Here is a 17,283-nt window from a genome sequence, read left to right as displayed (position 1 = left end):
GTATCGAGACTTGAAGCAACGTTTTTGGTGGAATGGAATAAAAGGTGATGCAGCATCGTTTGTGGAATGATGTCTAGCATGTCAACAAGTGAAGGCCTTACACCAACGACCGTATGGGAAATTGCAACCGCTCAAAATTCCCAAATGGAAGTGGGAGCATTTAGCCATGGACTTCGTGACGGGATTACCAAAGTCACAAAAGGGGAATACTACGATTTGGGTGATCATCGATCGACTCACTAAAAGCGCGCACTTCTTACCTATTAGGATTACTTATGGTTCGGAAAAGTTATCTAAGCTCTAGTGAGTGAGATTGTACGTTTGCATGGAGTGCCAAAGACCATTGTATCTGATCGCGATACGAAGTTCGCGATACGGGAGCTAGGCATGAAATTGAACTTTAGCACTGCTTATCACCCACAATCTGACGGACAATCGGAAAGGACGATTCAAACACTTGAAGATATGCTGCGAGCCGTTGTCTTAGACCGAGGAGAAAGTTGGGAAATTGACCTGCCATTGGTTGAATTCGCCTACAACAATACCTATTAAGCGACGATCGATATGGCGCCGTATGAAGCCATGTATGGTAGGAAATGTCGATCCCCACTCTATTGGGATGAGGTTGGTGAAAGAAGGTTGTTAGGACCCGACGCTATCAAGGAGATGACCGAAATTGTACATCAAATCCGTGCAAGGATCAAAGAAGCTCAAGATAGGCAGAAGTCGTATGCTGACGTGCGCCGAACGGAAATCAAATTCGATGTTGGCGACAAAGTGTTCTTGAAAGTATCCCTGACGAGAGGAGTTGTAAGGTTTGGAGTGAAGGGAAAATTGAAACCGCGTTTTGTAGGCCGTACGAGATTATTGATGAAGTAGGTCTTGTTGCGTATTGTCTGGCGTTACCTCCTGGTTTTGGGAATGTGCACAACGTGTTCCATGTGTCGCAGTTGTGCAAGTACGTGTTTGTCCCAAGCATGTGATTCATCAAGAAGAGGTTGTCCTGACCCCCGATATGAGCTACGAGGAGAGGCCCAAAGCAATCCTAGATCGAAATGTGCAATAGTTGCGAAACAAGTCAATAGCATCCGTGAAGGTGTTGTGGAAACACCATGGTCCCGAGCAAGCGACGTGGGAGTTAGAAGATAGGATGAAAGAAAAGTACCCCGAATTATTTTTGTAGCACCCCGAAAAATTTGCGACTTTTGTTTTTATTAATGTGGACGTTGAATGGGAATTTCTTTTATGGAAATTGATTTTCAATGTGATCGAGTTAATTATGTGGAATTAGTTGTTGTGAGTTATGTGGAATAATATGAATTATGTTCCAATGTGTGAATTAAATTAAATGGGATCATGCATATTTTTCTAGCCATTTTATTTTATATTTTTCGGCCCTCCTAATTATTTGAAATAGTATTTTTTTTTCTTGGATTTAATTAATTGTTTTGGGATAATTATCCAAATTAAATCTAAACCAAATTATCCCTATGTTATTCTACATAATTTCCGAACCCTTGCCCATTTCTTGGTTTTTCGAAATCTCCTATTAATTAGGAAATAAATTATTTTATAGATTTAATTGGTACCTTACTTATTTCCTTCCTTGAATTAAGAATCCAATTAAATCTCTCCATATCATATTTTAATTAGGATTTGACTCTTTCCTTCTTTAAGACCTCATAAATTTTCGCCCCTTATGCCTTTCAATTACCTTGTGGGATTAATTCAATTGTTACCTATTTTATGGGAGCCTTTTCCACAAGAAATTACCATATTTAAATCATATTCATATTTAATTTGGGGATTTAAATATTTTCTTTGACTACTCCTTATCATTGAATCCATGATTCTTGAACCCCTCATGCATATAGTGTGTGGAGAATCGTAAAACTAAGAATTTATTGGTTGGAAAGGATGGTTGCACATGAATGGTTGTGTGTGTGCGCGTGTATGTATGTGTATGTGTGAGTGTGTGGATGAATCGTTGTGATTGTTATGTGCGAATAGGAAAGCATGGTTGTAATCTCGTTTGTTAAGCATGACTATGTGTTGGAAGCATGAATATGTATGTGTGAATGTATGATAGACAAACTAGGGTTTGTGAATGTTGAGCATGAAAATTGTTGTGTTCAGACAGTAGGTTCCGACGAGTTTTTGCCTAATCAAACGATCTTATTTCGACATGAATTTATAACTGGATGAAGTTTCTGATGTCTTCTGTGTTGTGTCAAAATTTTGGCTTCAATTGATGACGGACGAAATTATAACGAATTTTTTCAATTTAACTGCGCAGTCCTGCAAGAAATTGTGTTTCGTCCAGTGAGTTTCGTTTTTGTTTTGACTGATCAAAAGATATGATTTTGGTGTGAAATTTTAACTGGACAAACCTTTATGTGTCTACTATGTGGTGACCAAATTTAACTTCATATGAGATCGGATGGAATTTTAATGATTTTTACAAAAAAACTGCGCTGTTCTGCCAGATTCTGGTTTTGTTGAAATAAGCTTTGTTGACTAGCTTCGAATGCATTACATGATACACGTGTGAATAAGGAACATATCATATGATGTGGTTATGTGTTGCACGTTGATGTATGATAGAGTGTTCGTTTCATTTATGTTGGTGAACGTTTGGGATGGGCAATATAAGAAAACGATGAAAGGAACGATAGGGCATGTATGATAAATGTGTTGATAGAAAAACTGATTGTGTTATGGTGTTGACAAGGGTTGTTGTGCGTACGTGGGTACAAAGGGCAAGGGCTGCATTAAAGTTGTGAATTGTGTTATATAAGCAAGCGGGGTGGGCTTTCTTATAAGGGTGGTTTAAAGTGTTATGTCATGCCATGATTGTTTTGATGTTGAGGTTGTTGTCTGATGCCTAGTTCGTTTGAGCTTGCTCCGTTAGGCTATAGGGTTGTGTTAAACGAATTCGGGTCTGAGTAGGGCCGCAAACCCTATCAGGCTGTGTACACTGGTGGGATCGTGAGCCGTCCTTGCTTGTCGGCCGGTCTCGTGGGAGAATAGTGTGGCCACACTTTCGTCGCACTATGGTATGAGGATGTGAATGATTGATAGTTGAGAAAGTGGGGAGATTGTTTTGTCTGGCTAGACTATGAAACTATTTTTGTGATACTCGATGATATTTCCTTTCTAAATGTAAAACTCGAGTTCACTATGGTATGGATGACATAACTTTTATTAAAATGTTTTCGGCATGAGCCCACTGAGTATATTAAGTACTCAGCCCTGCATGTGTTTTCCCTATGTGTAGGTTGAGCAGTGATGTTGCGGCGAATGTTGAGTCGGGCTTTAAGAATTTATGGATGCGTCATGTCTGCATACATGGGCGCCATCCTATGACTCTGTTTAGATAACTTATTTCCGCTGACTTGTTTGAAATTGCTTTCTTTCTAAAAGTCTTCCGTTTTTCCCCATACTATGCTATGACATTAATTACCTTGAGACATTAATCCGCTGCTTAACTATTCGATAGACTAAAATATTTCTTTTGGAAGTTAATTGAGTTTTCAGATTAAATGTTGTCCTTTATTGCTTCCCCATTTCTTCCTCGCTTCTTAGTTCCTCCCCTAGTCGCGAGTTCCCCGTCTTTACTATCCTTAGTAAGGGCGGTCGTGACAGTATGGGTGGAACACGCGGTTCATTATATCCATGAACACAGCTGGGGCATTTGTAAGCCCAAAAGGCATTACAGTGAACTCGTAATGGCCATATCTGGTGCGGAATGCAGTCTTGAGTATATCGTCCTGTCGGACTTTCAGCTGGTGATAACCTGATCTCATGTCCATTTTCGAGAATACACCGGCTCCTTGTAGTTGGTCAAGGAGGTTGTCAATCCTCAGTAGAGGGTACTTGTTCTTGAGGGTCAACTTGTTCAACTCTCGATAGTCGATACACATCCTCAATGTTCTAGCTTTCTTCTTTTAAGAAGAGTACTGGTGCGCTCAAAGGTGATACACTGGGTCGGATGAAACCCAGGTCTACTAGTTCTTGTAACTGGATCTTAAGTTCTCCTAACTCATTAAGCGTCATTCTATATAGTAATTGAGATAATGTGGTTGGTCCAAGCAATCCAACTTGAGCAAGTCACAACGATAATAGGATGAAGAGAGAAGTCTGAGTGAAAGCATATTTTTCTTTAGGTTCGTCCAATAAAAATAGTTATCTTCTTTTTTGGTATATTTTGCTCTTTTATGAGGTCGGCCACATTATCTAATAAAAATATTCCAATCAAGTTTTTTCTACATCTATCTTACTTAATCAGTTTTGCATTAAAATTCATATCATCCCCAAAATTCATTTTTTATGCGACGGAGGGAGCAGTATTATGCTACTTTTTCATAATTTGATTAAAGGATTCTTAGTTTAGTGAAATGATATTAAATTAATGTGTCATATGGGGCCATTTTTTTATTTTTATTTGTCAAGAGGTTATTGGCGAGGTAAATCAAATTATCATGTCATTTTATATGGAATGACCATAGAAATTTTACTCACTTCCTAAATTCCTATGTCAAAATAAAAAGGTCCCAATTAGGCCGGGACAAAGGAAGTAGTACCTAACCATTATTTTCGTCTGTCCCACAAAAATATGTGCATTCCATTTTTAGGAAGTTATATTAATTTAATATTGTAGGTCTTATTATCCACTAACACTACTTTAACTACTGATACGCTCGGATTTAGCACGGTTTTAAGGCCATCTTTTGGTCCGTTTTCAATGTCAAAGTTGCATTACATCTCCATTATTTGTATATTTTATCTATTTTGGTATTTTGACATGTTTTGTGAGAAATGTGCATATTTGAGCCTAAAAAGGGAGTCAAAATGCGAAGTTGGAAATCTGGAGTTGTTCTGCATGTTCAGCGGTCCGCTGTAACACTGTTGGTGACCGCTGACGCCCAACGACCGCTAAGCATGTAGCGGCCCGCTCCGCGAAAGTTGTGCGTGAAGTCAAGACACGCCCAACGACCGCTGGAGTATTCATGGCGACCGCTACCGAGAGTTCAGAGAGTTACAGGATGATGGCTAGCGATCGCTGAAATAAGTGCAGCGGCCCGCCAGCCAAGAGATAGAAGCCTCGGACCAACCCACAGCGACCGCTGGCCAAGGTGCAGCGGCCCGCTGGGAAATAGCGGCGAGCAGAATTTGCCCTACTTTCTCTCCAAGATTTACCATATTTTGCAACCCTTTTCCTTATAAGATGAGGGGCGATTTTCTCCCTATAAATAGACCCCAAAGCTTCATCAAAAGGAGATCTTCTATTTGCCAAATATTTCCAGAGCTTAAAGTTAGAGTGCTTCATTGTGCAAGGAGTTGAAGAATGATTCAAGATCATCAAGGCTACAAAGATTCAACCTTTGAGTTTTATTGCTTTAGTTTTTATGTTTTCATTGTCTTCCTTTCAATCTATGTTTTTAGCTTATTCTATAATGTGTAACTAAATTCATAGGATTCTAGGGATGTCTTAGTAACTTTTATTGGTTTATACAATTCCTATTTCTATTTAACGTCCCTTTGTTCTTATTTTGTTTCTTCCTTAAGTTGTTCCTTAATACTTCACGTTTGAGTGATACATTCGGTGATGATTTAATATAACTTGCTACATAATCGTGAGAGGAGGTTGGTGAGTTAGATCCACTTAATAGACACTACAATTAGCTTGCTTTAAAACGGCACTATTAATTGAGAGTGAGAACTTTATAAGGGTCTTAGGAGCTTCTAGGAATTACGTATTTAGGATTGACAATCATAATGTTTGTAATCCACGTTTGCATCGCATGAGCATAAACTAGGTGACTAGTTCAATCAAAGTAAGAACTGTGCTAGGATGTTGTAGTTGGAATTTGTATAACCATAATTGTGAAAGCACATCCCTGGAATTCCCTTATCTCTATACTTTGATCTCCGTGACTTATTTGCAATTAGTTGTTTCTTTGTTTTTTATTGTTCTTTATTTTCAAATATTCCCAAAACTTACGGTTCTCCAAATAGTAATTGAGTTTTAGTAGAAGATAGACAGTTTTTGTTTGTTTTCCCAGTGATCGATATCTGATACTAACCTTTAGCTATACTATTCCTACTCTGTATACTTGCAGGTGTTTATAGTGCTACTACCATTCTCATCTCTCTTATTTACCATACAATATCATTCTACTCATCTCTCTTACTTTATCATACCATTCTACTCCTCTCTCTTACTTTACCATACGTTTTACTCTTCTCTCTTACTTTACCAATTTTATTTTAATTCACTTGCTATATCCATTGCCTATGTTTTTACAGAAGAGAGAGTATTGATTTAACAATATCATGTAATTCTATTTAAATAAGTATCAGATAGTCTAATTAAAATAACTCATCGAATGACCAGTTTAATTTTGGCAACGATTCCTAAGACTATTTGTATGATTCCGCCGACCGATAAAATTAATACAAAAGTGACAATAATTATCATACAAAAACCAACATTTACTATTCCACCGTCTAACAAGAAAGTGATTATTTTCAAGAAAAATGTGAAAAATGGCATTTTTGTCCACATGACGATGCAAATAACTATAGCTTATATCGTTTTTCTCTCAACATATATAATGACTTAAACAATAACATTATCATGACTTTTCATCTTTTAGGTTGACCTTATTTTCTATTGCACATTATTAAGATTTGTTTAAATAATTCCACATTTCATATTCAAAAATTAGAGAAATGAAATTATTCAATTTCAACTCTACCACGCAACGGAAACACAAGTTGATCTCTCACCAACTTGTAGCTGGTAACACAAATTTAAAAAAATATTTTTTTACTAACTCAGCAATAAAAGTTATACTATTGTCATTTTTGCATGTCCCACACAAAAATTCACATTTCAATTTTACCATAAATAGTAATTAGATCTCATATTTCACTAACTTATTTTACTCACATTTTATTATAAAATTAATATATATAAATGGAACTCAGAGTCCATTAATTTATAACTATTTTTTTATTTTTCTTAAAACACGTGCATATTTAAAATGTGACTCATATTGTGGGACGGAAGAGAGGTAATATGAAATAAGATAATCTAACCTGTCAGAATATCTATTACTAGTACTATCAAACTCAATTGAAATTCTAAAGAGGGAACATCATTTTAGGTCCATGAACTTTGCCAAAGTATCATTTTAGGTCCGTAAACTTTGAAAATCTTATTTTAGGTCCGTGAACTTTGAGTTAGTATCATTTTAGGTCCTTTTTACTATTTCCAAGTTTTTTTGGACGAAAATACCCTCAATACCTTAAAATATATATATTTTTAATAAATTTATCATATACTCATATTTTTTTATAAATATCTTTACAATATATTTTTATCAAATTTTCTAAATATAATTTGACCTTAAATATTATCACTTAATTTTGTGACATGCAAGTAAAATTGCTTCTTCAATTTTTTATATTAATTTTTTTAAAAATTGAATAAAGAACTTTTCTTTAATAATAAAAAAATTGAATAAAGATCTTTTTATAAATATATTTACAATATATTTTTGACAAATTTTCTAAATATAATTTGACCTTCAATATTATAATTTAATTTTGTGACATGCAAGAAAAGATCTTTATTCAATTTTTTATTATTAGAGAAAAGTTATTTATTCAATTTTAAAAAAATTAATATAAAAAATTGAAGAAGCAATTTTACTTGCATGTCACAAAATTAAGTGATAATATTTAAGGTCAAATTATATTTAGAAAATTTGACAAAAATATATTGTAAAGATATTTATAAAAAAATATGAGTATATGATAAATTTATTAAAAATATATATATTTTAAGGTATTGAGGGTATTTTCGTCCAAAAAACTTGGAAATAGTAAAAAGGACCTAAAATGAAACTAACTCAAAGTTCACGGACCTAAAATAAGATTTTCAAAGTTCACGGACCTAAAATGATACTTTGGCAAAGTTCATAGACTTAAAATGATGTTCCCTCAATTCTAAAATACAATTGAGATATGGACTTTTGCCTACATATTTAACGCATGATATATCTGAAGATGTTGATCTAATTGTTAATTATTGCGAAATTTCGTTATACTACGCTTTAGCAAATTAACCATTCACACGCATACACGGTAATTGAGAGAGATCCAAAGTCGATCCAACAAGGGTCCCATTGTCTCTTGGCTCTATCCGCATATGGCATTGACAGTAATTGGAAAACATCTATGCCAACTCAGCCTTCTCATCATCCCTGTATTCCTCCTCCATTAAATTATTCTTGAAAAACACTGAGTCTTCCTCAACTCCATTTTTCTATTCCCTTCTTCAAACAACCTTATTTCCTTTCACATTCTCAAAATCTAGCCCCCTTAAGCTATTCCTCCATTACCCAAAACAGAAAATCCATTATCCTACCACATTTCTTCCACATAAAGTGTAAACAAGATTTTCGAGACGAAAAGGCAAGAGCTTGAACTCAATTAAAGGTAACTTCTTGGGAAAAGCAACATTTCTCTTTTGCTACCTTTCGCCTTTCATTTTCTGGTCCCATTTTTTTGTCTGTAGCCTATTTTGAGAGCGAAAGATTGGATTTTTATGTGGTAATGCAAGAAGGGTCTGAGGTTCACGAATTTAGGGACTGTAGCCAAAGATTGGATTTTTATATGGTAATGCAAGAAGGGTCGGTAGGGGGTGTGTGTTCTTGGCTGGTAACAAAGACATCACCAGCCCTCCGGTGGTCCCAACCTTGGCGCCCATAAACTTGCAGACTGCAGAAAAAAATAGAGCTTTTTGGAATTATTTGGCATTTAGACCTATTGTCATTTGATGATGCCATTGCCTGCCTTCTTTGTCTCAGTGTTTTGATAGGTTAACTTAACTTAGCTCTGGTAGGAAGAAAAGGGGCCTTTTAAGTTATTGAAAAGTTAGATCTGAATTCTTGATTGTTTTATTGTTGGTTCTATTTGTATCAATAATGTGTTTATGACATATTTGGAGGGAATTTTGATCTAAATTCAGAGTCATGAGAAGGAATTCTGGATTGCCTTTTAGGAACTCGGGCGCCTTCACTAGCCCGGGGACGCCAGAGTATGGTGATCACTTGCCGAAGACGTGGAGCTCTGAGAGGGTGCCATTGCCTGCAAGCACTAGTAGGAGGCATGTTTCTGCAGCTGCATTGATGCCCTTCAATAGTGGGAGGACGGTGCCTTCGAAATGGGATGATGCTGAGAGATGGATCACCAGCCCGATCTCAGGGTTCGGAGCAGCAGCTGCTCAGAGACGGCCCAAGTCCAAGAGTGGCCCTTTGGGACAGACCCCGATTGGACTCATGTACTTTCCCAACTACTCACCCACTATACCTGTGCACGAAGGCGGGGCTGTGAGGAATTTCATGGCGAATTCGCCTCTCACCACCGGCGTTTTGGTCCCTGACGGTTTATCTGTTCATTATGAGTCTGAAGTTGATGCAAGATCTCGTCCCTTGTATGGTGAAGACGACAGGAGACATGGTGCTGGTATGCTCGGCTTTTCTGATATGCGTAGCGAAACGTCTGAGCCTAGTTCTCGAGGTACGCTATGGCCCCTTTAGTAGTTAACTGATTATTGCTTGAGAGACAGTGTTATGCATTGAGCTTGTCTTGAGACTAGGGTTCATGATGTGGATTTACTTGTTTACTTCTATGACTGAACTTAGCATACAGAATCGAATCTCCTCTTCTACTTGTTTAGGAGGCTATTCATCTTAAGTGGCATTTCCTTCACTTCTACTGAGGATTTGGCATTATTATTATGCCGTCATTTTCTAAAATGAGGGAGATGCTGTACTACCTTTTATTTGTAAATATTTTTGGATAGAGGTATTAAATATAGCATATATGATTCATCTGAGTTGACTGCATAAATCATAATCCCCCCCCTTTTCAACTTTTGTTAAATAATGATTAGCCTAATCACAAGGATTGTGTTCATTTATCAGAATAAAATATATGGTGGGACCCATTTCATTGATATATTTTATACTCGCAAATGATAACTTGGGTTTGGTAAAGAATTTGAATTCAATGATGAGCAAAATGCCTAGAGTGATGTCCTTGGTAGAAATGTGTGCTTCAGTCTAAATTAATCAATATAAATTGTGTAATCTCTCATTGCTTAAATGGTACAGTATAAATCAAAATTCATTTAATAGTGCATCTGATCAAAACCAAACCACTTCATTTTAGATTCTCTTATGGTCTTTTAAGCCTATCTTTTATTTGATTGATTCTTTACAAAATTTCATGTCTCCCCTTCATTTTAGATGACTACATACAACTATATTAAGGTACTCACTTCTATTGTTCTAATACAATCTGCCTCCACCTGAATAAATCTTCAAGTTTTCTTGATTGACAATTTTAATGGGCAGACGAAAATATGGGTGTCAAGGAAGAAGAAGCCCTAGTTTCACGAAGGGATATGGCTACTCAAATGAGCCCTGACGGAAGCACCCGGTCATCATCAAAAGGAAGATTATCGTATTCTACTCGTTCCTCATTTCCTATGCTAGGGAAAGACGACATCAGAGATGTCCAGGTAGACAAGGGCACCAACACATGTAGAGAATTGAGGAAACGAGATGACAAAGAGATGGGGTCGACTTGCGCAGGAGACGTACCTACAGCTTGGGACGTCACTGAGTCATCCAAAAACATGTCCAAGTATGTAGTCCGTCGAACTTGGAGGAGAAATTATTGTGGTTAACAAAAAATCTTGAAACTTCAAGACATTATGTACTTGTTGATCTGGTTTGTGCAGGTTTCAGAGAGAGGAAGCTAAGATCTCTGCTTGGGAGAACTTGCAAAAGGCTAAAGCCGAGGCTGCAATGAGGAAACTCGAGGTTCGTTTACCACAAACTCTGCTCTGCATTTGCTGTAAAGACATTATGACTAACTGAGTTGGTTCGGGCAGATGAAACTGGAGAAGAAGAGATCAGCTTCGATGGAGAAGATAACAAAGAAGCTAAGAGACAAGCAGACAAAAGCTCAAGCCATGAGAAGCACTCTGTCGGACCAACCGCCTCCTCCAACACATCGCAGGAGGAGGATTTCGTGCTCTATGTATTTCAAGTTTTGCTCTATTTGTAGCTGCTTCATATGCACCAAGAAATGAACACTTACAGAGTTTTTAATCATATAATCATGAGAAATTAGAGCTACTATTTGTGCTTCTTGCAGAAACTAATATCGAGTAAACTAAGGAGCTAAGTTAAAAATTTATTGGGCACAATACAAAAAATACCTTCATGTAAAATACCAACTACCAACTGGAGATAATTTCCTCCTACGATTCAAGAAAATAAGGGATTCAACATTAAAATGGCATCTAACTCAAACAATAACACTTGCTCTCAACAACTAAAAAGAAGTGCCAAATGGAGACAATTTCCTCCTACGATTCAAGAAAATCCACGATTCTGATAAGGGCAACAAATTACATGTCCAGGATTCATCCGATACAGCTGCTACATCTCTGACTTAGTAAGGCCTATACCTGTAATCTGCACGTGGAGGTCTGCCTCCGTTCATACTGCCACCGACACCATAACCCCACTGCCAGGTAGTAAATACATTCAGTCAGTACAGCAGTTTGCAGTTCATTACCTAGATACTATATACATCAAAATAAACATATTTACTAACACAATTTCTCAATAGAAAATAGATTTTCGTCTAATTCCTCTAAGGTTTGGTTAAAATACATAACATATTCTGCTATAAGGTATATTAGATGATTATATATGAACAGCAGATATAGACATGTTGCACAATTTTTTAGTGTGGATGACAGAAGAAAAAATACATCAGTACTCACATCATCAAAATCTAAGCTCCCATACATCCTACCATAACTGCGCATAGGCGGTACACCATACCCAAATGGCTCAGGATTATTCGTCGGGAAAGTACCACTTGGGCCAGCAGCAGCAGCTGTAGCATCATCAATTGGTGTTGCTGAATCTATTGCAATCTGTAAAACAAGTAAATAATAGACTTACAAACATCCTTGCCAGGTTATTTAATGAAATAATTGTTCTATACTAACATTTTATTGTATTAAATAATGATTACCAATCAGTTGTCTATAACTATAAGCCTTTGCACAAGTATTGCATCTCGAAGAATCAGTAAAATACTCCCTTTGTTCCCTCAGTGTTAAGTAGATAGATAAAAAAGTAGAGAGTAAAGTAAGAGTGAGAAAAAGTGTTATCATATATAGAAATGACTCAACTATGAGGGAACGAAGGGAGTAATAATACATAGCATGAATATGGTCAATCTTATTTTTGGCCAGAAAATAAAATTAGAAAACAGTCGAACAGGGGCTAACATCAGTTTCCAATTTTAACATTAAGTTCTTATGACCTAACAGCTACATACTATATTGAATAAGGAAATTAGGATTTGAATAGAATGAAGGGTCCGGAGTGAGTAATGATTATGGATCACTAGAAATACAATAAAAAGGTTTGGGACTATAGTGGAGAAATGCAAGAAATCATTTAGTCCTTGTCACTCAAAATGCAAGAAATGCTTATAGTACCGGAGAATTATTTAGTCCTTGTCACTCAAAAGCAGGTGGTTACATGATACAAAAAACCATTACTTTCTCTAACCTATTCTCAAAATGTATGTATAGCTGGATATAATTAGTCAGAGATGGATCACACTGCAAAAGAATCAGTTCATCCATATGTTAGAACAAACTGGTTTCGGACATCTCATTAAGCTTCCTAAAACCTTGTCAGCCATTGGTTAGTCAACACAAATCTTTAAAAGATGGAGAAGAATCATTCTCAAAGGATTATAGTCTATTCAAGTACAGACTACAGAAGGCGTCAAAACCTGATGTCCACATATCTCATGTGATCTTCGAGCTACACGATCTGCAACACCATCATCAGCAAAAGTCACAAAACCAAATCCTCTATGACCAGTTCTCTTGGGATCCTACAAAAATAGACCAGCAATTTATCAAAATCTAGTGCCATCAAATTCAGTAAAGCACAGATATTCTTACCTTTGGAACATAAACATCTAAAATTCGTCCAAATCTCCCAAAATAATGGCGAAGATCTTCTACAGTTGCCTCCTGAGGAAGCCTACCAACAAAGATTTTTTTTCCCATTCCACGAGGTACCTCCCCTAATGAGATAATAAGCAATTGGGGCCATTAAACTCAAAAAGGCAGTTACAACATTGTACTTTCAGCAACGCACTTACTTCCATACATGGCACCAGGAGGATCATACAGGGTTGGTGCACCAAGTGTAGCATATCTAGTCGCAGCATTAATATAAGCATTATAAGCACCATATCCACCCCCGCTTTGAGGCGCTCGGCTAACTGGCCTGAATTCTTCCTCCTATGATACAGTCGGGAAATAAAACATTATATACATGTGCTACGGACTACGCATATTCAAACAACAAAAAGATTCAAATACACTTTAAAGATCTATTTACTGCAAGGGGACATTTGCACCCTTTAGCTATTGTGCATAATGACATAAATCATACTCTTTCTCCACAAGTCCATATAATTTTATGCACCCAAAATTTTTACTATAGTGTCGCAGTGTGGACTGGGAGACCATTTTAACTCAAGAATTCATATTAATGAAGCATTTCATTGTCATCATTGAAAAATCATAGGAAAAGATCCATAAGTAAATCTTGCAAGTTGCAAGGTGCTGCCGACAGATATTTCAAATTTATGGGAAAAAAAGACAATTCTTAAGGATACCTTCGGGGTTGCTCGATCCACAACAACAGTTGAACCGCCCAACTCATGAGTCTCAGCCATTAGATCATCTACTGCTTCTGTGAACAGTTCAAAATAAAATATATTTTATGTGATATAAGTTAATAAGAGTACATCGCGTGCAAGTATAATGGAAGTCAACAACCTCACAAATAAAGAGTGTTATTAGCAGGGGTGCTATAGCTTAAGAGACTGATCACATCTCAGTGTATCAGAAAAGGCGGTTATTTAAGAATTCATACAAAATATTCCAAATCCAGACCTATCAAATTAAAACAAGCATCATCATACCAAACTTGAGAGCTTGCAGCAATATGATATCGATCAAAATTATCACGGAGTCTTGGCATGTTTATCTTTTACTCCCTCCGTCCATCAATAAATGTCCTATTTCTAACCAGCTCGGGTTTTAAGAAATTGTCGGACTTTGTAAAAGAAAGAGGTAGAAAAAGTATCAGGAATGTGAGTCCTACTTTTATATATTAGTTTTATATAAAATTATAAAATGTGAGTGGAGTGAGTTAGTGGAATGTGGGTCCACTTGCTAAAAATATTAAAAGTGAAATGAGACATTTATTAGCGGACAGACCAAAATGGAAAAATGGGACATTTAATGGCTGACAGAGGAGTATGTTAGATTGAGTCATGTTTATCTTTAGGAGTCTTAAAAGGAGACTTTTAATTGAGTCTATATATGTTGTTCACTGGAGTTGAGTCCATCAAGTAGCTGTGGAGGTGTGGCCCTCTTTGGGGGCAGCGTTACATTTGTTACTTAATTTCTGTACGGTTATATAAATTTAGTTTGGGTCCTTTTCTGTTTCAATTCAGTAGCTCCTGTTTTCCTGTTCTCTATTCTGTTCTTTTAAGATTCCAGCAGCAAACAGCCGCCTTCCTCTAAAACAATACATACAAGAGGCCAACATTACGCAAAATATTAGGAGACTTGTAACTCACTAAACTAAAAAGTTCAATTGTGAGCAGATATATCATTGGGATTTTGGGGATTCAACAACAATATACAGAAGAATTACTAATTCCACTTTTAACAAGTAAATAGAATTAAGAATTATTTTGGAGATCAAAGGCAGAGTTCAATAATATATAATTATCTGTACATGCACAAAAAAATTAAAATAGTTTACTTTGTAAAACTTGATAGAAAAATTAATCTTCATATGCATAGAAAACATTTCCAAAATGACATATAAGTTCTAATCAAGCAACTTCTGTCACTACGCTGTAGTCTCTAGAACCAGGGGCTACTATTCAGTATGAATGTGAACAAGTACAAATCCGACGTATGAATGAGAAGAAGAACAAATCTGACACGCAAGGAAGAAAACATCTGTAAAATGCCAACAAAAGCAACAAATAAGATTTACCAGCATTCACAAAAGTGATAAATCCAATTCCACGATGTCCTTTGGTAGATGGATCCTGCAAAAATGAATTGTGAGGTGCAACAACATAGAAAATCAACCTGTCGTAAAGAATGAGAGAAAAGTAAAAACCTTCGGCATGTATATGTCTGTTATTTCGCCATATTTCTCGAAATGGCTGTGTAAGAAGATAAAAAATAACACTATCAGACTTTTCCAGCTCACAAATAAAAGTTCGGTACATATTCATCCACTAATTTGAATTGCGGATAGTCAAATAACTCTATGTGGATGATATATTCATAGAAGCAAAAGTAAAAGAAGGGAGAACGACCTTCTGAAAACAGCTTCAGTTACTGATGGTGGAATCCTAGCCACAAATATCCTGGTAACTTTCTTAGATGTGGTTTTCATTTCATCCTAAAAAAATAGATAATATGCTCAAAAATAAAGTATAAAGAATCAAATCTTTTATGGACAGCTATAACAGGAAAGGTCAAACAATAAAATTAAGCATCAAACAAGATAACCTTTGGGGTGGCTACTTTGACTTCCAGCACCCTATTGCCAAGTAAATGCTCACTTGCTAATGCCACCTGGAAAATTCACAATTACACAAAAGTTATTATGCGAAGTTGCAAACTGATAGTGAGACTCAACGACGATGCATTCAAAAATAACCTTTGCATCCTCGGCTGTAACAAATGTTGCATACCCAAAACCACGAGAGCGTCCAGTAGAACGTTCCTGAAATCACCATGGCAAAGAAGATATGGGGTCTTTTGGTATCACTATTACATCCTTATGTACATATGTACATATCCCATTAAACAAACCTTTCTCCACCATAGTATAATGTACTAGATACCAACAGATTTCATGTTGGTTTGTTTGTTTCAGGTGAAGTCAGTTTCAGAATACAAACATTAACATTTATCATCAAGAAGCTGGCAAGCTGCCAAACTAGATAAATGAAAAATCTAAATCTTTTAGGTGTGTTTGCTTACACAAGCAGGTGTCACAAATAAAATAATACGAGCTTACCTTTAATACAATACAGTCCTCCAGCTCCCCGAATTTGCTCATGTATTCCCTCAATCCCTCAGTATCGACATCCCATGGAATTCCCAACACCTAGTTTGGACAAATACACGCACATTAATCAAATAATAATCCTAAGCTCATCAAAAATACAATTGTGTGACGAAAAATAAGAGCAGCATCATGAAACTTACAACGAGCTTCCGGTCAGTCATGATGAAAAGAGGTCCCTGCTACCTAGAAATGGCGAATTTGGGCAGCTCCCACAAAATTCTCTCCCCTCTTTCCCTCTCTCTCCCTCACCAACCCTCAATCGCTCACGCACTCTTCCTGCACACAACAATAGGGACACCTCTTTCTCACAATAGACAATTACCATCATCATCATATACCAAAGCAAACTCGCCTAATTTCTAAAATATTCTAACACAATACATTTACCTAATAGAGAAAAACAAAATTCACAAAACAACCTTGAAATTAGGCGCTCGTCGCTTAACTGACCTTCGGATTTGATAGGATTTCAAAACCCTAAATCGCACCTCTCTCCTCTCTTTCTCTCTACAACTCTCCGCTCTCCTCGCGTCGCTCAGCTACAAGCTTTTTACCACCGTCCCTCTTAAGCTAATTTTATTTTCGCCATCTATAGCGACTCTCCGAATGCTTATGCGATTTCTCTCCTCCTTTTACTTGGGCTAGTTTTGGTGTCGTCATTTTCATGATTTTTTTAGACTATTATTCTTTCCCCGCCTTTAGAAGACTTGTTTGGCTTGAATTTTAAGAAATAATTTCTTTGTCATCAAAAAATAGATAGTTTTTTTATTTTGAGTCGTCCCCAAAATAGATCAAGTCTAAATATGGAAAGTTTTAACTAGTCATTCCCTTCATCCACTCAATATGGTCACTGGGTCATCCAGGGCCCGACCCTAATCGAGACTCATCCAGGCCCGACCCAAAGCCACCTGGGCTCTGATACCAATTATTATGATCATCGACTACACATTAGTTTGATATTGTCCGCTCTGAGTCAAGCCTGTAC

The 17,283-nt window shown here is 36.6% G+C and overlaps 2 protein-coding genes across 6 annotated transcripts; one reads left to right on the top strand and one right to left on the bottom strand.

Annotated features, from left to right (window-relative positions):
• The first annotated feature begins 8,258 nt into the window (after positions 1 to 8,258).
• Positions 8,259 to 11,219, top strand: LOC121777131. 3 transcript variants are annotated; one of them, XM_042174276.1, is made up of 5 exons: positions 8,259 to 8,508; positions 9,041 to 9,591; positions 10,431 to 10,722; positions 10,820 to 10,901; positions 10,973 to 11,219. In XM_042174276.1, exons 2-5 carry the CDS (start codon positions 9,045 to 9,047, stop codon positions 11,171 to 11,173), a joined length of 1,122 nt encoding a protein of 373 aa, XP_042030210.1. In that variant the 5' UTR covers positions 8,259 to 8,508; positions 9,041 to 9,044; the 3' UTR covers positions 11,174 to 11,219. The 3 variants fall into 3 exon arrangements, with proteins under 3 accessions (XP_042030210.1, XP_042030211.1, XP_042030209.1); XM_042174277.1 differs by having other exon boundaries at positions 8,260 to 8,508; positions 9,074 to 9,591; XM_042174275.1 differs by lacking the exon at positions 8,259 to 8,508 and having other exon boundaries at positions 8,563 to 9,591.
• A 38-nt stretch (positions 11,220 to 11,257) lies between these two features.
• Positions 11,258 to 16,914, bottom strand: LOC121777132 (RNA-binding protein Musashi homolog 2-like). 3 transcript variants are annotated; one of them, XM_042174280.1, is made up of 14 exons: positions 16,718 to 16,914; positions 16,439 to 16,574; positions 16,248 to 16,337; positions 15,885 to 15,950; positions 15,734 to 15,799; positions 15,538 to 15,623; positions 15,336 to 15,381; positions 15,207 to 15,261; positions 13,807 to 13,883; positions 13,285 to 13,426; positions 13,082 to 13,206; positions 12,907 to 13,011; positions 11,876 to 12,031; positions 11,258 to 11,613 (listed from the first exon to the last, which is right to left on the bottom strand). In XM_042174280.1, the coding sequence occupies exons 2-14, from the start codon at positions 16,457 to 16,459 to the stop codon at positions 11,539 to 11,541; spliced, it is 1,110 nt and encodes a 369-aa protein (XP_042030214.1). In that variant the 5' UTR covers positions 16,460 to 16,574; positions 16,718 to 16,914; the 3' UTR covers positions 11,258 to 11,538. The 3 variants fall into 3 exon arrangements, with proteins under 3 accessions (XP_042030214.1, XP_042030213.1, XP_042030212.1); XM_042174279.1 differs by having other exon boundaries at positions 16,749 to 16,914; XM_042174278.1 differs by having other exon boundaries at positions 16,439 to 16,914.
• Positions 16,915 to 17,283: the final 369 nt, after the last annotated feature.

The sequence above is a fragment of the Salvia splendens genome, chromosome 18, assembly GCF_004379255.2.
Source record: "Salvia splendens isolate huo1 chromosome 18, SspV2, whole genome shotgun sequence".
Lineage (NCBI taxonomy): Eukaryota > Viridiplantae > Streptophyta > Magnoliopsida > Lamiales > Lamiaceae > Salvia > Salvia splendens.
The sequence above is the reverse complement of the archived record's forward strand: the minus strand, read 5'-3'. Positions and strand labels throughout refer to the sequence as shown.